This window comes from Entelurus aequoreus, linkage group LG08 (genome assembly GCF_033978785.1).
Source record: "Entelurus aequoreus isolate RoL-2023_Sb linkage group LG08, RoL_Eaeq_v1.1, whole genome shotgun sequence".
NCBI lineage: Eukaryota > Metazoa > Chordata > Actinopteri > Syngnathiformes > Syngnathidae > Entelurus > Entelurus aequoreus.
In genome coordinates this window covers 58,086,978-58,107,979 of record NC_084738.1, presented here as the reverse complement: position 1 = coordinate 58,107,979, position 21,002 = coordinate 58,086,978, and the positions used below count along the sequence as shown (strand labels likewise).

The 21,002-nt window shown below is 45.9% G+C and overlaps 1 protein-coding gene across 1 annotated transcript in view; it reads left to right on the top strand.

Moving 5' to 3' along the window:
* wnt3 (wingless-type MMTV integration site family, member 3) overlaps window positions 1–20,855 on the top strand; it is a 27,279-nt gene extending 6,424 nt beyond the window's left edge. The window contains exons 2-4 of the mRNA XM_062056907.1: window positions 8,771–8,991; window positions 11,374–11,639; window positions 16,850–20,855. Coding sequence (XP_061912891.1) covers window positions 8,771–8,991; window positions 11,374–11,639; window positions 16,850–17,329 — 967 coding nt within the window. The 3' untranslated portion in view covers window positions 17,330–20,855. The remainder of the gene's footprint in view (window positions 1–8,770; window positions 8,992–11,373; window positions 11,640–16,849) is intronic.
* Window positions 20,856–21,002: the final 147 nt, after the last annotated feature.

Below are 21,002 nucleotides of genomic sequence, written 5' to 3'. Positions count from 1 at the left end.
AGAGCGTGCCAAAGAAAAAGTAGTCAACAAGAGAGTTTGTCCACCAGGAAAAGTCGAATCCTGGAGCAGAGCCGCCAACCATCCGTGGCCCACTTAGCGTCTTTCCAGTGTCTTCGGTATTCCGCTGACAAAAACAAAAACAAGAACAAGACGCAGCTCTGCCAGGGTCTTGTTTAACAACACGACGGCTTGCAGGCAACTCTGAGAACATCCACAAATAGACGAGGTAGAGTGGGGTTGAATCCAAGTGATATTCTCCAAAGTCACCAGAGAGACGACACCTGAGGCGCAGCTAGCATCTGCTAGCGTGATGAATTCATGAGATGAGTTGCTGCGCCAACTCACGGTACCGCCTGAACTCCTCATGGATGTGAAACTCTGACGTCATCCCAGTCGAGAGGTCACGCGATCATGAGGAGATCACTCCCGAGATATACACACTTCCTGTTTGCATAAAGAAGCTACTTCCCGCATTCGTCTTCTCAGCCCTGAAGGCTTTCAGACTCGTTCTGCTTTGTCAGCCCTGAAGCCTTTCTTTCCAAAAGTGTGTGTAAAGTTTGTGTTTAATGTTCAGTGTAGAAGTTGAGGCTGACAGTCACACCTGCACAGGAAGACACGACACGTCCAAAGACCGCACAACTTCGTCATGATTGCCAAGGAAACAAGGAGTTCTGCTAATTTCTTAAAGGTAATTCAAAAGGTCAAGGTGGGGTCCTAAGTGGTCACCATTAGGTTTGACCTGAACGCATTAAAAGGACATCCCTCACTCTCTGTGATGATCTGAACCAAAGACCACATATGGCCTCCATATTGATCATGGTTTCTCGTTATCAACTGTGTGCAAACTCCTGTAATTACAACCTCTTCAGAGTTCTTCAGGGCTTTTGGAGATGAAACAAGCACTGAAATATTTTCTTAATGATTCTGTACCACTTGGAGTGGGCGTGGCCACATTGGAATACACCAGAGGAATCTCTTTGTTTCCTCTGCTTCATGTCGGCCGTCATACTTCAACATGGGCCTGCTTTAGCTCCAGAGACCCCCCCCCAGGCCACGAGAGGCCCCATGCGGGACTTGCCGGGGCACGCACCTGCTAAAGCCTGCTGTTGGCCGCCGCTCTTTGCCGCTTGTCCCAGCGCCTGCGGCGGATGCCCCCGGTCTGGCTGCCTCTCAGGAGGTCTGCCGCTCGCCGCTCCGGTCGGGACTTGTTGCTCACAGCTTCCCAGAAGCCGGGGCGGGATGAGCGTGGCGCACACGTAGTGCAAGACTCCACACACAGCCCCCCTCAGGGCTTGACACTCATTAGCGCCTCGCTAAGACGGCATCCCAGGATCAAGAGGCCATCACCCGAGCGTCCAAACTGTGAGGTCGCAAATATCGGCGCACAAACTGTTGCACGTTTACATCCATTTGGGCGTACCCCGCACTGAGATTCATGGGCGGCCATGCAGGAAGACAGTGTAATCAAGGTGCTGAGTCAGCAGATCACACCATCAAGGTGCTTTAAATCACCACAGGAACATAACAAACACAGCTAACGCTTATGCTGCACTCCAGAAAACTAACGTGCACATTGGAAGTACAATACTAGCTTCTTGGAGCCGTCAAAAGTCCAAAGCAGGTAGCTACGCTAATGCTACCCTTGAGCTAATGCGCAGCAGACCTCCTAGTGATGTCATGATGACAGATCAGAGAAGAAGCAGTGTCGGGGGAAAAGTTGTTAGCTTGAAAACCAAAGAGCACATGATTGGGTTCCAGCCTTATTTTTGCCGACTTCATTCTTTTGTTGATCTGGTTGGGTGGCACCCTGAGGTCATCTTTAGTATTACGACTTGATGCCAGCATCCTGTCATTGCCAGCAGCGCCATGTAGTTCTCTACTGATGCTAACGTACGAACAAATGAACAGGAGTCTTGCGGTGAATATGCAGCTTTTGTTTGAGCTTGTCCCGAGTGTTTTACGAGTCAAAACACGGACGCAGCCCACGTCTTCTGTCTTCTCACATTATTGTTGGAAAGCAATTAATTTGAGCCGCCTGAAAGAAACGATAAGGAACTTCTGTGCTAGCTCAATGCTAATTGACATTTGATATGCTGTATTCATGCTACTGATTAGCATTAGCTATTCATTTCATTACCTACAATTTACAGTATTAACCCTTTGTAGGACTCAACAAAAGACAAGACTGGCACATTCAACTTAAAGGGGTCATATTATGAGGTTTTTCTACATGTAAAACACTTCCTTGTGGTCTACATAACATGTAATGGTGGTTCTTTGGTCAAAATGTTGCATAGATTATGTTTTACAGACCATCTTCAAGCCGCTTTCTGACCGTCTCTTCAGGATGCGCCATTGTGTGGGTGGTCTTATTTTAAACAAAAATTAAATTAATAATTATTTACATGCTTCCACTTTGACAGCTTCTTCTTCCCGTCAGCCAAGTTGTAGTTTTTAGTGCTTCCAAAGCGAGTCTACTGACAGATATAAATTGGAGCAGGCAGACTACGCTACTTTGTATTATAAATGGCAACAGCGGAGGATGAATGCCCCATAACAAGAAGAAATAGAAAGAGAAGAAGCTCATCGACTACAATGGCGGATGCGTGTAAATTTTCAGGACTTATGCAGATCCCAAATACACATCAGCAGGTACGAGAAGGTAACAAAAGTTGGTTTTGCATAATTTTTCGAAACAAAATGCCAGATAATATGTCTGCTAATAGGTGCAATGTTGGGGTCCTTTTACACACACCATAATAATACTGTATGTTGAAGCAAAGTACGTCTGACTATGGCAGCCGTAATGCTCCGACAATCCATCAAGCTGTGCGGCTTCTTAGCTTACCAAAGTTGTACTAAATCATTTTGACAGATTTTTGAGCGCCGTGTGTAATGTTCTATTTTCTCAATGGAACATTTAAAGTTTTGGTGTTGTTTACTGGCGTCATCTTGCAGTCTACACGTATCTCTTATGTGTGACTGCCATCTACTGGTCACACTTATCATTACACCAGGTACCAAAAAAAAAATAGCTTGGAGATCGGTCAGCACAACAATAATTATTCCGTACATTAGGCGCACCGGATTATAAGGCGCACTGTCGATTTTTGAGAAAATGAAAGTGCGCCTTAGAGTCCGGAAAACACGGTACGTTGTTTGTAGCCAGCAAGTAGATTGGCTAACGCTAACAGCCAACTAAATGCTATGTGTGTAACTGAATAAAATATGTTTTGATTTAAACTTACCAGTCTAACAATGCCGTGAACACACCAACAGGTACCAGGTGATGGTGTTAAAAGTCATGTTTGATCGTCTCACAGCTGCTATACAGGCAATTGACCGTCTCTTTATCAGCTCCATAACCCGACTTTCTTTGGCTTTGCCTTTACGCTGGAAATGAGAAAAATCTCACCAATTTTTTTTTTCCTCACGTGATCATGACCACGATTGTGGCAGTTATTGATGCGACATGTTAGCGTAATGTTTTTAACTTGTTAAAGAAAAAAAGAACAACTTTGACACAGAGTCTTGTAGTCGCCCATGTAAATAGCTATTCAGAATCCAGCAAGACCCACAATGCAATGCGTTTCCACGTCACACTTTCAAGCCCTATTACAAACCCCGTTTCCATATGAGTTGGGAAATTGTGTTAGATGAAAATATAAACGGAATACAATGATTTGCAAATCATTTTCAACCCATATTCAGTTGAATATGCTACAAAGACAACATATTTGATGTTCAAACTGATAAAATAATCATTAACTTTAGAATTTGATGCCTGCAACATGTGACAAAGAAGTTGGGAAAGGTGGCAATAAATACTGATAAAGTTGAGGAATGCTCATCAAACACTTATTTGGAACCTCCCACAGATGAACAGGCAAATTGGTAACAGGTGGGTGCCATGATTGGGTATAAAAGTAGATTCCATGAAATGCTCAGTCATTCACAAACAAGGATGGGGCGAGGGTCACCACTTTGTCAACAAATGCGTGAGCAAATTGTTGAACAGTTCAAGAAAAACCTTTCTCAATCAGCTATTGCAAGGAATTTAGGGATTTCACCATCTACGGTCCGTAATATCATCAAAGGGTTCAGAGAATCTGGAGAAATCACTGAACGTAAGCAGCTAAGCCCGTGACCTTCGATCCCTCGGGCTGTACTGCATCAACAAGCGACATCAGTGTTTAAAGGATATCACCACATGGGCTCAGGAACACTTGAGAAACCCACTGTCAGTAACTACAGTTGGTTGCTACATCTGTAAGTGCAAGTTAAAACTCTCCTATGCAAGGCGAAAACAGTTTATCAACAACACCCAGAAATGCCGTCAGCTTCGCTGGGCCTGAGCTCATCTAAGATGGACTGATACAAAGTGGAAAAGTGTTCTGTGGTCTGACGAGTCCACATTTCAAATTGTTTTTGGAAACTGTGGACGTCGTGTCCTCCGGACCAAAGAGGAAAAGAACCGTCCGGATTGTTATAGGCGCAAAGTTGAAAAGCCAGCATCTGTGATGGTATGGGGGTGTATTAGTACCCAAGACATGGTTAACTTACACATATGTGAAGGCGCCATTAATGCTGAAAGGTACATACAGGTTTTGGAGCAACATATGTTGCCATCCAAGCAACGTTACCATAGACGCCCCTGCTTATTTCAGCAAGACAATGCCAAGCCACGTGTTACATCAATGTGGCTTCATAGTAAAAGAGTGCGGGTACTAGACTGGCCTGTCTGTAGTCCAGACCTGTCTCCCATTGAAAATGTGTGGCGCATTATGAAGCCTAAAATACCACAACGGAGACCCCCGGACTGTTGAACAACTTACGCTGCACATCAAGCAAGAATGGGAAAGTAACCACCTGAGAAGCTTCAAAAATGTGTCTCCTCAGTTCCCAAACGTTTACTGAGTGTTGTTAAAAGGAAAGGCCATGTAACACAGTGGTGAACATGCCCTTTCCCAACTACTTTGGGACGTGTAGCAGCCATGAAATTTCTAAATTAATTATTATTTGCAAAGCAAAAATAAAGTTTATGAGTTTGAACATCAAATATCTTGTCTTTGTAGTGCATTCAATTGAATATGGGTTGAAAATGATTTGCAAATCATTGTATTCCGTTTATATTTACATTTAACACAATTTCCCAACTCATATGGAAACGGGGTTTGTAGAAATGGCAACAGCAGAGGATGCATGCGCATGTATGAGCCAGTCTGCCCCACAAGAGGATAGAGAAAAAAGAAAGAACTTATCGACTCTGCGCAAGACCACCAGTGTCTCGCGCAAAGGTCTTTGGGTACATTTCTACCATATATGAATAATCCGCTGACGTGACAACTGGGGGGAAAAAGTCTCAAATTGGGCAAATCCCCAAACGGCTCATTTGGAGGAAGTATGAAAGAAGGCAAGATTATTTTATAAATATCGCCGCCACGCCTCCATGGTTTAATGTCACATTTTGGGCATTTATGCAGATCCCAAATACACAAAAACAGGTACCAATAGGAGAGAAAAGTTGGTTTTGCCCTTAAGTGGCAAAGACTACTTCCCGACTGTTGTACTGATGTTACATTAAAAATGAACATTTATTACCACATGAACACAGTACTGAAATTGGTACTATTGAATACTGGTATCGATTCCTAGTTCAAATATGAAAGTTACTCGTGCCAAAACATCTTGCTAAGATGAAGTATAAAGATTTGGTGACAATGCTAAAAATGTCACCTGTGCTCTAATTGACTAATTGATTGATTAAAAGACAATCTTACAGAAAGACTGTGTGAAGTACATAAGTCGATGAAGACTTACTGTGAATGGTTCTGCTGTCTTGAGTTGAATGAATCTCCTCTGGTGGGGCAGGTGTCCGGCAGGTCTTCCTCACCAGGATTGTGGACAGTTCAAAGGCACAAACTGTGACGGGAGGAGGTTTCAAGTCCACATCGATCATGAAATGCGGAAGCAACACAACTATTTGAATTATTGCGGCAGACACAAGGACTATGCCTCTCACCCAGTAGGCATGCAGGTAGGGGCGGGACTTGAGACTCTTTCTGGGCCCACGCCGTTGGCACAATTACCTTGTCTTGGAATGCCACTTTGGATCACGTCAAGTGAAGGGACACGTCTTTATTCTAAAACTGCCAACAAGTATGACACTGGAGTCTCAAACCACGCCTCCGGCTACATGCCTACGGGTTGAGAGGCACAGTCCTAATGTCCGTCACATTATGTAACAATACTTCCAGTAGCTGATGTCATAGAAAAGACTTACCATCGTTGTTAGCTGGTCTTCCAAGTTGGGTTACAAGAGACTAGCAACCCAGGGACTCGTTTTTCTCCCTACCGTTAAAACCCTACTCCATTTATTGAGTAGGGTTGCTACATAACCCAATTAGGCTATGTAGGGGTACGAAAATGTCCCCAATGAGGTTGCCCAAAAGGTCGGAAATGGGTGCATTTGGAGCACCAGGGGATTCGTTTATTAAACTTTTACACAGCAAAGATGAAATGTATCAAGTTTGTACTTGATGTAGAAATGTGCGGTGTCTCACGCCAACTTCAAGCTTCACGTACGCACATTTCTACAGGCCGTGGATACTTTGGCGACACACAGAGGTGGTTGTTCGTGCTTTGCCAGCATTTGATTTCAACAATGTAAAAAGATCAAGGCAAGGACGCAAAATTCACTTTTCCCCCAATACTTCATATTAATATTAATATTTGTAAGGGCAATCATTTTGCACCTATTGCTGTCTCAATGTCTTCCTTTGACCAGCACCAGCTTGGCCGGTCGGGCGGACAGCAGCTGCCAATGGTTGCAATACTATGGCACTGTGGAGGAGGAGCCAGACTTTGGCTAATTTATATTTGATTTGTCTGTTTATAAGGGGGCGTGGTCCGAGTGTGCCCAGCCACGCAAACGTCTGCAGTCAATTCTACGTTGATTGCGATGTAACAAAGAAATGCACTTGGATTTGGATTTAATACATTGGAATTTTTCCTTGCTTACAAGGTTTTCTGGATTTGAAGGTATGCTTATTTTAAATACGATATCCACGCAACTCTTAATACATGAGGCTCCTGGTAAGTCCGTTTTGGGGTAGTTTGGGACCAGAGGTCTATTTGGGGTCCAATGGGACTTTAAAGGCCTACTGAAATGAAATGTTCTTATTTAAACGGGGATAGCAGATCCATTCTATGTGTCATACTTGATCATTTCGCGATATTGCCACATTTTTGCTGAAAGGATTTAGTAGAGAACATTGACGATAAAGTTCGCAACTTTTGGTCGCTGATAAAAAAAGCCTTGCCTGTACCGGAAGTAGCGTGACGTCACAGGTTGAAGGGCTCCTCACATTTCCCCATTGTTTACACCAGCAGCGAGAGCGATTCGGACCGAGAAAGCGACAATTACCCCATTAATTTGAGCGAGGATGAACGATTCGTGGATGAGGAATGTGAGAGTGAAGGACTAGAGTGCAGTGCAGGACGTATCTTTTTTCGCTCTGACCGTAACTTAGGTAAAAGGGCTCATTGGATTCCACTCTTTCTCCTTTTTCTATCGTGGATCACAGATTTGTATTTTAAACCACTTCGGATACTATATCCTCTTGAAAATGAGAGTCGAGAACTGGACATTCACAGTGACTTTTATCTCCACGACAATACATCGGCGAAGCACTTTAGCTACAGAGCTAACGTGATAGCATCGTGCTTAAATGCAGATAGAAACAAAATAAATAAGCCCCTGACTGGAAGGATAGACAGAAGATCAACAATACTACCAAACACTGGACCTGTAACCACACGGTTAATGCTGTCCAACCTGGCGAAGCCTAGCAATGCTGTTGCTAACGACGCCATTGAAGCTAACTTAGCTACGGGACCTCGACAGAGCTATGCTAAAAACATTAGCTATCCACCTACGCCAGCCCTCATCTGCTCATCAACACCCGTGCTCACCTGCGTTCCAGCGGTCGACGGCGCGACGAAGGACTTCACCCGATCATCGATGCGGTCGGCGGCTAGCGTCGGATAGCGCGTCTGCTGTCCAAGTCAAAGTCCTCCTGGTTGTGTTGCTGCAGCCAGCCGCTAATACACCGATCCCACCTACAGCTTTCTTCTTTGCAGTCTCCATTGTTCATTAAACAAATTGAAAAAGATTCACCAACACAGATGTCCAGAATACTGTGGAATTTTGCGATGAAAACAGAGCTGTTTATATTGGGATACAATGTGTCCGAATACTTCCGCTTCAACCATTGACGTCACGCGCAAACGTCATCATACCTAGACGTTTTCAACCGGAAGTTTCCCGGGAAATTTAAAATTGCACTTTATAAGTTAACCCGGCCGTATTGGCATGTGTTGCAATGTTAAGATTTCATCATTGATATATAAACTATCAAGACTGCGTGGTCGGTAGTAGTGGGTTTCAGTAGGCCTTTCAGGGGTACATTGGGACCTTCGAGTCTGCTAGTAAATTTACCAAGACCATGGACTTTCTCGTGTTCAGATATGACCCAATTCATTTGGGGCCACTTAAAAGTCCCAGGCCCAAGTGCCTCAAGCTGCAGCCGTCTGAGAAACTCACAATTCCCTGACGCTTTGTTGCTCGTTGGCAATTTGAGTCACTTTTGAATATCTTACAGATCACGTGTCAGCTATTGTAAGTTGATATGCGAGATGTCGTGTTGAAAAGATGTTCTGGTTCTTCGCTTGCATTCCAGAGATGCTCAATGACTTTCTCCCCTCACAGGTCCCTGGCCCTGGGGCAGCAGCCCATCCTGTGTGGCTCCATCCCAGGCCTGGTGCCCAAACAGCTACGTTTCTGCCGCAACTACATCGAGATCATGCCCAGCGTGGCAGAGGGCGCCAAATTGGGGATCCAGGAGTGCCAGCACCAGTTCCGGGGCCGTCGATGGAACTGCACCACCGTCAAGGACAACCTGGCAATCTTCGGCCCAGTCCTGGATAAAGGTACGCCGCGTTTGCATCATTCAGGGATGACTAATGTGTGGCACAAAGCAGCGCGGGTTCATGAAGGCTATTGCAAGCCGTTACAAAACCTCCGCATGTAGCTTTGAACAGTTTGAAGCCTGAGGCGCAGCATTGCTGCCAAAAGGCTAACTAGGGCAATTACAATAATAGACACCTTTCCTGGCTGCAGAACTGCACAAGCACTGACACATTCTGCCACTATACGTCTTTCGTTCTCGCCGTCGTTGCTTTTTGCCTCAAACATGTTTACAGCGTGGTGCGTCGGGGCGGTCAGCACGGCCCGTCGACTGGGACTAAAACCCCGCACACATTCATCGGGTGCTTCACGAGCAGAATACTAATTGTTCGACGCCATGTTCGACGTTACAAAAAGGTAGACGTTCGTCTTGTTGTTGATTGGAAAATAATCACCAGTGTGTGTCTCAGGCCAATGAATGTGAGCGGTCCCAGAGCCTTCGTCAAATCAAAAGGAGAGGGGAGGCCAAATGAGATTACAGGCAATAGAAAAGGGGACGGGGGGCTCCGCTCAACCCCTACTGTGCATGAAGGCCGGTGTGCGCCTCACACAGTCCGGATCCCACGGACGCCACATTCACACGCCCTTTTGACTCTGTCATGAACGGACTGAAAAGGGAGCACTCCCAACCTGGCCCGGGCGTGCACTTTGGAACGGTGAGGCCATACCGGGGGGCGAAGCGGCGGCAGAGCTTCGGACACATCGAACTGGCCGCCCTATGGCTAATGCCCGCAGGAAGTGAATGGGGGTTGGGTGGGTGGGGGGGTTCGGAGCCCTTTATGGTGGGCCGTGCTGTAAGGGATTTCAAATCATCGCATCAGGAAAGGGTGGAGGGAATGAAGCGAGCGGGTGGGTGTGTGGGGGAGGCCGCTTGGTTAAGGGAGTTTAGGGAATGCCAGCTCTGGGCAGAGAGGGGCGGTGGGGGCGCGAGTCGCTGGGCTCTTTGTGTGGATAACACAGTGTGACACAAGGGAAACAATGGCGGATTGATGGGCCCAGCAGGTAGTAGCAGCAGCAGCGCTAGCCTTGGCGAGGAGTAGTCGCTCCGGGGTTTTCAGGTCCTCATTCGGGGGAACCCAGCTTGGCTTCGGCTGGTGGATGGGTGTGTGCTATCTTGTTAAGTTAGCAGGATGTACAAATATGTGTTGTCGTTTTACTGATTGTGCTCGTCGATGGACAGTAGCGTAGCGAGTCTGGTTATTGTAAAAAGTAGACCTCCTTTAAACAATACAGTAGTATTAGTAGGAGTAACCGAACCAAATTATTCCCATAAGAAATAATGTAAATCCAATTATTCAATTCTACAAACCCTAAAATATAAAAACAAAACAAAACTCGGGGAGCGCAGGACAATAAATGGACAAGCAGGTTTTGTGCAATGTTTGCTCCTGCAATAACCAAGAAACTTTTTACCGAAATTGGATTCCTACTGAAAAGTGGTGCGCACAAAAACCAAGGTACTATTGAAGAGTGAAAGTAAAGATGGCTGATTGAACAGCGATGCAGTCTATGTGAGCACCCATCCTGAATGTGAATGTTTTGATTAAAGAGCCAGCAGTGCATCATGGCTGAGGCCCAACAAGTGTGCTGCGATTGTGAAACAATGGTGTCCGCCTACATAATAAGCTGCTGCCTTCAAAGGGGGGGGGCATCAGCTCAGTCCACGTTTCAAGAGAAGAACGGGTTGACGTGCTGCTCGGTTTCACCTGAAGGCCTTGGGCCCTCGACAGGGATGGGTAGTGATGAAGGTAGGGGGGGCGGGGGGGTGATAACATTCCTGAAACACTATCCAGATGCAAAGCAGCACACCTCAGGGATGACAGGAGGTCATGAGATCCCACTGAGCGTTAGACCCTGACACCACCACAAAGGACTGATGTCACTACTGAGACTGGGCTTTTCCCAGGAGTCCTCACGCAGTCAGAAGTAAACAAAGTGTGTACAATCCTGGCAAGGGAAGCCAGGTGAGCAGGGTTTTAAACTCTACGTCCCGACTGTCGGCGTGACTGACCGGTCGCATCCTTTTGTGGTGACGCAAGCAAAACCAAGACTTGTAACAAGATGAACTCGCTGTTGAAACTGGTCACAAGTTTTAATTTCATTCCATGTTAGAGGAGAGTGGACATGCGGAAACATGTCCTCTACGAGGCGCTCCACGCGTTATAAATCAGCCACAGGCATTATTTTTAATGATTGGAAAATGATTTGAAGCCTTCTTTGTCACATAAGAGCACTTTGAAAAGCAGCGTCAGGATGTTGGCACGTTGCTGTTGACCATGTTTAACACGATTGACACACTCTTTTCCTCCCTCGCTTGTTTGCCGCCTGGTCCGCGTCTCCCTCAGCAACCAGAGAGTCGGCGTTCGTCCACGCCATCGCTTCAGCCGGCGTCGCCTTTGCTGTCACGCGCTCCTGCGCCGAGGGGACGTCCACCATGTGCGGCTGCGACTCCCACCACAAAGGACCCCCAGGGGAGGGATGGAAGTGGGGCGGCTGCAGCGAAGACGCCGAATTTGGGGTGCTCGTGTCCAGGGAGTTTGCGGACGCCAGGGAGAACCGACCAGACGCCCGCTCGGCCATGAACCGACACAACAACGAAGCAGGACGCACGGTAAAACCACCCAAGAATGTTTTTGAAAATATATCAACACAAGCAGGCTTTGGAATTACTCGCTAATTTAAAGATTCGTGACACCCCCCCAATTATGATCAGAGATTAGATTCTCAGACAGGTTGGGTCAAAATTACTTGAATCTTCCTCTTAAAGTTCCCAAAGTAGCCCCAAAAGTTTCATAATGTACCCTTTATAGGTCTACTTTCAGACCTTTTTGGGAACCCCATTCATCATCAGGACCATTTGGGTTCATCTGGGACCATCTCGGACCCCATCATGGCCAACAATTCAGACCTCGTAGATACTTTAAAAAAACGGGTAACGGAAATCAGACTTTCTCAGATTGTTTGGTGCACTTATTAAATGGGGCTTAAACTTTAAGGGGCCCGTATTTAACCATAAGTGGCCACAAAGGTATTGGAACTTACTTGTATCCAAAATAGTCAATGGAGTCTGGGAATGACTAACACACAAAGGTCCCCAAAAGAACCATCTTCTCTCTAAAGGTCCGAACAGACCCCAAATCGTCCCAGAGTACCCCAAAATGCACTCCCCCCTAAAAGTCACGATACACCCAAAATGTGCTCAAAAAGTCCAGACCTTTTTGGGAACCACATTCATCCTCATGACCATTTGGGTTCATCTCAATCAATCAATCAATGTTTATTTATATAGCCCTAAATCACACGTGTCTCAAAGGGCTGCACAAGCCACAACGACATCCTCGGTACAGAGCCCACATACGGGCAAGGAAAAACTCACCCCATCTGGGACCATCTCTGACACCATCAAGGCCAACAATTCAGACCTCGTAGATACTTAAAAAAAGGTTCATTATGTATCGCTTATAGGTCTACTTTCAGACCTTTTTAAGCACCCCATTCATCATCAGGACCATTTCGGTTCATCTGGGACCTTCTTACACCCCTTCAAAGCCAACAATTCAGACCTCGTAGATACTTTAAAAAAAATGGGTTATGGAAAGCAGAACCAGAAGTGGCCGCAAAGGTATTGGGGCCTACTTGTATCCAAAATAGTCCAAGGAGACAGGGAATGACTAACACACAAAGGTCCCCAATTACCCCCAAAAGGACCATCCTCTCTCTTAAGGTCCGAACAGACCCTAAATCGTCCCAGAGTACCCCAAAATGCACTCCCCCTAAAAGTCACGATACATCCAAAATGTGCTCAAAGAGTCCAGACCTTTTTGGGAACCCCATTCATCATCAGGACCATTTTGGTTCATCTGGGACCATCTCGGACACCATCAAGGCCAACAATTCAGACCTCGTAGATACTTAAAAAAAGGTTTGTTATGTACCCCTTGGTCTACTTTCAGACCTTTTTGGGCACCCCATTCATCATCAGGACCATTTGGGTTCATCAGGACCATTTGGGTTAATCTGGAACCTTCTTGGACCCTACCAAGGCCAACAATTCAGACCTCGTAGATACATTAAAAACGGGTAACGGAAAGCAGAGTTTCTCAGAGAGTGTGGTGCACTTATTAAATGGGGCCTAGACTTTAAGGGGCCCGTTTTTAACCACAAGTGGCCACAAAAGGTATTGGGGCCTACTTGTATCCAAAATAGTCCAAGGAGACAGGGAATGACTAAGGTCCCCAATTACCCTCAAAAGGACCATCTTCTCTCTAAAGGTCCGAACAGACCCCAAATCGTCCCAGAGTACCCCAAAATGCACTCCCTGTTAAAATTCACGATACACCCGAAATGTGCTCAAAGAGTACAGACCTTTTTGGGAACCCAATTCATCATCAGCACCATTCGGGTTCATCTGGGAACATCTCGGACCCCATCAAGACCAACAATTCAGACCTCGTAGATACTTAAAAAAAGGTTCGTTATGTACCCCTTATAGGTTTACTTTCAGACCTTTTTGGGCACCCCATTCATCATCAGGACCATTTGGGTTCATCTGGGACCTTCTCGGATCCTATCGAGGCCAACAATTCAGACCTCGTAGATACATTAAAAAGCGGGTAACGAAAAACAGAGTTTCTCAGAGAGTTGGGGCACTAATTAAATGGGGCCTAAGCTTTAAGGGGCCTACTTGTATCCAAAATAGTCCATGGAGACAGGGAATGACTAAGGTCCCCAATTACCCTCAAAAGGACCATCTTCTCTCTAAAAGTCCGAACAGACCCCAAATCGTCCCAGAGTACCCCAAAATGCACTCCCCGCTAAAATTCATGATACACCCGAAATGTGCTCAAAGAGTCCAGACCTTTTTGGGAACCCAATTCATCATCAGGACCATTCGGGTTCATCTGGGACCATCTCGGACCCCATCAAGGCCAACAATTCAGACCTCGTAGATACTTTAAAAAAAGGTTCGTTATGTACCCCTTATAGGTTTACTTTCAGACCTTTTTGGGCACCCCATTCATCATCAAGACCATTTGGGTTCATCTGGGACCTTCTCGGACCACATCAAGGCCAACAATTCAGACCTCGTAGATACTTTAAAAAAAGGTTCATTATGTACCCCTTATAGGTTTACTTTCAGACCTTTTTGGGCACCCCATTCATCATCAGGACCATTTGGGTTCTTCTGGAACCTTCTTGGACCCTATCAAGGCCAACAATTCAGACCTCGTAGATACATTAAAAAACGGGTAACGAAAAACAGAGTTTCTCAGAGAGTTGGGGCACTAATTAAATGGGCCTAAGCTTTAAGGGGCCACAAAGGGATTGGGGCCTACTTGTATCCAAAATAGTCCATGGAGACAGGGAATGACTAAGGTCCCCAATTACCCTCAAAAGGACCATCTTCTCTCTATAGGTCCGAACAGACCCCAAATCATCCCAGAGTACCCCAAAATGCACTCCCCGCTAAAATTCACGATACACCCGAAATGTGCTCAAAGAGTCCAGACCTTTTTGGGAACCCAATTCATTATCAGGACCATTCGGGTTCATCTGGGACCATCTCGGACCCCATCAAGGCCAACAATTCAGACCTCGTAGATACTTTAAAAAAAGGTTCGTTATGTACCCCTTATAGGTTTACTTTCAGACCTTTTTGGAAACCCCATTAATCATCAAGACCATTTGGGTTCATCTGGGACCTTCTCGGACCCCATCAAGGCCAACAATTCAGACCTCGTAGATACTTTAAAAAAAGGTTCATTATGTACCCCTTATAGGTTTACTTTCAGACCTTTTTGGGCACCCCATTCATCATCAGGACCATTTGGGTTCTTCTGGAACCTTCTTGGACCCTATCAAGGCCAACAATTCAGACCTCGTAGATACATTAAAAAACAGGTAACAAAAAACAGAGTTTCTCAGAGAGTTGGGGCACTAATTAAATGGGCCTAAGCTTTAAGGGGCCACAAAGGGATTGGGGCCTACTTGTATCCAAAATAGTCCATGGAGACAGGGAATGACTAAGGTCCCCAATTACCCTCAAAAGGACCATCTTCTCTCTATAGGTCCGAACAGACCCCAAATCGTCCCAGAGTACCCCAAAATGCACTCCTCGCTAAAATTCACGATACACCCGAAATGTGCTCAAAGAGTCCAGACCTTTTTGGGAACCCAATTCATTATCAGGACCATTCGGGTTCATCTGGGACCATCTCGGACCCCATCAAGGCCAACAATTCAGACCTCGTAGATACTTTAAAAAAAGGTTCGTTATGTACCCCTTATAGGTTTACTTTCAGACCTTTTTGGACACCCCATTAATCATCAAGACCATTTGGGTTCATCTGGGACCTTCTCGGACCCCATCAAGGCCAACAATTCAGACCTCGTAGATACTTTAAAAAAAAGGTTAATTATGTACCCCTTATAGGTTTACTTTCAGACCTTTTTGGGCACCCCATTCATCATCAGGACCATTTGGGTTCATCTGGAACCTTCTTGGACCCTATCAAGGCCAACAATTCAGACCTCGTAGATACATTAAAAAACGGGTAACGAAAAACAGAGTTTCTCAGAGAGTTGGGGCACTAATTAAATGGGGCCTAAGCTTTAAGGGGCCACAAAGGGATTGGGGCCTACTTGTATCCAAAATAGTCAATGGAGTCTGGGAATGACTAACACACACAAAGGTCCCCAATTACCCCCAAAAGGACCATTTTCTCTCTAAAGGTCCAAACAAACCCCAAATCGTCCAAGAGTACCCCAAAATGCACTCCCCCCTAAAAGTCCCGATACACCTGAAATGTGCTCAAAGAGTCCAGACCTTTTTGGTCACCCAATTTTTATCTTTAGGACTATGGGTTAATTTGGTAATTTCCGGACCCCTACAGGGTACAATTGGGACCCTGTAGATGCTTGGAAAAAACAGGTTGGGGTTGGGGAACTACAACAAAGTACCTTCTAAATCCAACCCTACAGTGGGTAAAGTGGGAAGTGGACTTTCACTTTCACCTTCAAAGCGCTTTGACACCTCATTCACATACTGATGACCCAGAACCAGGAGCAACTGAGTGTTCAGTGTCTTGCCCAAGGTACTTCGACATGGTCACAGGGGGACTGTGGATCAAACCTTGAGTCTTAGTTATTTCCGACTTTTTGAGAACACTTTGGGAAAAGCCCCCTTCTGTTCCCAATCCGCCAAGCAAGTTCCAAGGTGACTAATCTAATGACTTTCAAGTTTGTGTTTCACCTCAAAGGAAACACTTGACATGAATGACTTGTTAATGAGTTGCTTTACGAACACACACCTCAGCTCTGCACGTCACACACCCAGAAAACTCCCTGCTAAAAAATCATCTGTAAGATTTAAGAAAAGGGGCAAGGAAAAAAAAAAATATTCCAGCCTGCAGGGTCGTCTCCTGGCCACCTGGACTGCTCATGCTGTCTGTTTGGGCCCTGAGGCACCACCAGCTCCCTGTATGATGTCACCTGTCCTGCTGCTGCGGTGCCACCTGCCTGAGCACGGGGATTTTGGGGGACTAAATATGGATGTTGACTGAGAGCAAGACAAAGGTGGAAGCGGCCTGGGGGCGTCCCACTGATGATGTGAGCCAAAGAGAATTTGCAGCTGCACTTAGAAGTTTCCTTTTCTGGGTTTCATCAGCGGATTCTTCTTCTCGTGAATCCGCTGATGAAACTTCTGTCCGTGGCGTCAAGGCAAGATTTGCCCGCAGGCTTTGGAATGTTTTTATCTGAGATTCCATCTGAGCTGCGGGAGAGAAAACCAATGCACTGACTTTTCTCCTTGTTGTCTCTCAGACCATCCTGGACCACATGCACCTGCGCTGCAAGTGTCACGGCCTGTCCGGCAGCTGCGAGGTGAAGACCTGCTGGTGGGCTCAGCCCGACTTCCGCATGCTGGGCGACTACCTGAAGGACAAGTACGACAGCGCCTCCGAGATGGTGGTGGAGAAGCACCGGGAGTCCCGCGGTTGGGTGGAGACCCTGCGGGTCAAGTACGCCTTCTTCAAGCATCCCACCGAGCGAGACCTGGTCTACTACGAGGGCTCGCCCAACTTCTGCGAGCCCAACCAGGAGACGGGCTCCTTCGGGACGCGGGACCGCGCCTGCAACGTGTCCTCGCACGGCATCGAGGGCTGCGACCTGCTGTGCTGCGGCCGTGGACACAACACCCGGACTGAGAAGCGCAAGGAAAAGTGCCACTGCATCTTCCACTGGTGCTGCTACGTCAGCTGTCAGGAGTGCGTACGCGTTTACGACGTACACACGTGCAAGTGAGGGCGGGGGTTGGGGGGACGCACGGACACGCTGGACTACGTTGGCCGCCCCCGTCCCTCAAATCCCTGCACGTCATCCCCTCCTTGCGCACTTCCCGTCCCACTCTGATTCAACCCGGCGGACGCTTCGCCCTTGTGGGAATAAGCTCGCCCCCGTCACAACCTTTGATTCCCTATAGCACTGACCATCCCCGAGCTTCACCTACCCCGTGTCTTTATTTATTTCCCCCCTCTCTCAGTCTGTCCCACTTAAACGCAGTCTGGAGTAAACACGCCCCACTTTTACAACCAGTCAGACTGCTTTTAGGGACACAGAGATGGTTCTTTTCAAGGTAAATCGACCTGTAAAGGTGAGCTGAGCAGGCGGGTCAAAGAAGGCCTCGCTGTCTAACTACTGAACGGGACTGAGAGCAGCAGTGGGTCGCTGTCTGTCTTCAAAACTACTGAGCTGATGAGACACGAACGCAACAGACGTCCAGGCCCGATTTTTACGGCTCCGCATTGCTGACATATCCCCACTAGGCCAGGACTGCAAGTATGCAGGAGGCGGCATGTGTGCGAACAGGCAGGCTCATTCCACGCGCTAACAAACGCCACATTTCAGCCAAACCTTGCTAAACCCCACTCTGTAAAGAACTGGAACAGGATTCTTTCCCCTCGTGCAACTGCGAGCCACAACCACAGGGTCTGACTCAAGTCAAGCTTCAGCACGCTTCGGGAGCATAGACGAGAGACTTAAGAACGCTCATCAGGGTTAACTTTTACCTTCCCTATTGGACACCGGAGTTATGGTGAACAATGGTCACCACGGTGAGATATGTTTTGAAACAGAGTCTTTAGCTGGACGGCATCTTCCACTACATTATTCTCAACCTTTGCAAGTCCAACAAACAACTAAACAAGGTCTTCAACAGGAAGTCCACGACTCCTTGGTGGTACTGCAGGGAGGGTCCTTTTTTCAATATTCCCTGGCAGTTTTCCCGCAAATTTAAATGTCTTTAAATCCAAATTAACGGTGCGTTCCATTTACATCGGAAGTCAATCAATCAATCAATCAATGTTTACTTATACAGCCCTAAATCAAGTCGGAGCTGGGAATGACAGCACCTTCTTCGTTCAAGTCGGAAAACCAGAATGCTGCCTCCACCGGAAACTTCTCGGAATATAAACAAGCAGCGGACAAATACGCGGTTCTTCCGAAGCATTTTGATACGGTGGATGAAGAGGCAGCACAAGGACGTAGAAGCTAGCGGAAAACATAAATAAAAACATGTCGAGTAACAATCCATGAGGCTATTGTTAGCACGGTTATTATCACTGAAAATGTCATGTGATCATCCGAGTGGACAGCCGTCAAGAGTTGTGGCTCGGAGAGCGAACGGTAAGATACAGTAGCTAGATGGTTAGCTAACTAGCGAGCTTGTTTCCGTCCTCCTGATCGTCTTCCCGTCCTACAACCTACTCAGTGGCCTAGTGGTTAGAGTGTCCGTCCTGAGATCGGTAGGTTGTGAGTTCAAACCCCGGTCGAGTCATACCAAAGACGATAAAAATGGGACCCATTACCTCCCTGCTTGGCTCTCAGCATCAAGGGTTGGGATTGGGGGTTAAATCACCAAAAACGATTTCCGGGCGCGGCCACCGCTGCTGCTCACTGCTCCCCTCACCTCCCAGGGGGTGATCAAGGGTGATGAGTCAAATGCAGAGAATAATTTCACCACACCTGGTGTGTGTGTGTAACAATCATTGGTACTTTAACTTTAACTCGGTGCCGCGTTTAGGCAAAAAGAACAGCGGGTACTGGCGGCTGATGCAAATTTCAACAAATTTTGCTCGGAGTGTATTTTTATTTATATTTTTTAAATAAAAAAAAAAAGGAATTTACATTTTGACGCGAAAATAAATTTTTAAAAACGCGTATTTCCTGTAGCTAAGGTTAACAGTTGGGATAGCCAACTTTCAAAAATACAACTCGCGGCTAGTGAGTATTCTCCGACTTAGAAATCCGATTTTGGGAGCGTTCCATTTAAAACTTGCGGCTATTGTTAGCAATGTAAGCACGGTTATTGTCATGTGATCGTCCAAATATGACCAGCAGCAAAGTGGACAGCCGTGCTCCTGATTGTCTTCCCGTCCTGCAACTCGGTGCCGAGCGTTCAACAAATTTTGTTTGGAATGTGTTTTTATTCATATTTTTTAAATAAAAAAAACACAGAAGTTATATTTTGACGCGAAAATAAATGTTTAAAGACGCGTATTTCCTGTAGCTATGGTTAACAGTTGGGATAGCCAATTTTCAAAAATACAACTCGCGGCTAGTGAGTATTCTCCGACTTAGAAATCCGATTTTGGGAGCGTTCCAGTTGAAACTTGCGGCTATTGTTAGCAATGTTAGCACGGTTATTATCATTGAAAATGTCATGTGATCTTCCAAATATGACCAGCAAGCAAAGTGGACAGCTGTGCTCCTGATCGTCTTCCCGTCCTGCAACTCGGTGCCGAGCGTTCAACAAATTTTGTTCGGATTGTATTTTCATTGATATTTTTAAAATAAAAAAACACGGAAGTTTTGACGCAAAAATAAATGTATAAAGATGCGTATTTCCTGTAGCTACGGTCAACAGTTAGGATAGCCAACTTTCAAAAATACAACTCGCGGCTAGTGAGTATTCTCCGACTTAGAAATCCAATTTTGGGAGCGTTCCAGTTGAAACTTGCGGCTATTGTTAGCAATGTTAGCACGGTTATTATCATTGAAAATGTCATGTGATCGTCCAAATATGACCAGCAAGCAAAGTGGACAGCCGTGCTCCTGATCGTCTTCCCCTCCTGCAACTCGGTGCCGAGCGTTCAACAAATTTTGTTCTGATTGTATTTTTATTGATATTTTTTAAATAAAAAAACACGGAAGTTATATTTTGACGCAAAAATAAATGTTTAAAGACGCGTATTTCCTGTAGCTACGGTTAACAGTTGGGATAGCCAACTTTAAAAAATACAACTCGCGGCTAGTGAGTATTCTCCGATTTAAAAATCCGATCTCGGGAGCGTTCCAGTTAAAACTTGCGGCTATTGTTAGCAATATTAGCACGGTTGTTATCATTGAAAATGTCATGTGATCGTCCAAATATGACCAGCAGCAAAGTGGACAGCCGTGCTCCTGATCGCCTTCCCGTCCTACAACTCGGTGCCGAGCGTTCAACAAATTTTGTTCGGATTGTATTTTTATTGATATTTTTTAAATAAAAAAACACGGAAGTTATATTTTGACGCAAAAATAAATGTTTAAAGACGCGTATTTCCTGTAGCTACGGTTAACAGTTGGGATAGCCAACTTTAAAAAATACAACTCGCGGCTAGTGAGTATTCTCCGATTTAAAAATCCGATCTCGGGAGCGTTCCAGTTAAAACTTGCGGCTATTGTTAGCAATATTAGCACGGTTGTTATCATTGAAAATGTCATGTGATCGTCCAAATATGACCAGCAGCAAAGTGGACAGCCGTGCTCCTGATCGCCTTCCCGTCCTACAACTCGGTGCCGAGCGTTCAACAAATTTTGTTCGGATTGTATTTTTATTGATATTTTTTTAAAGAAAAAAACACGGAAGTTATATTTTGAGCAAAAATAAATGTTTAAAGACGCGTATTTCCTGTAGCTACGGTTAACAGTTGGGATA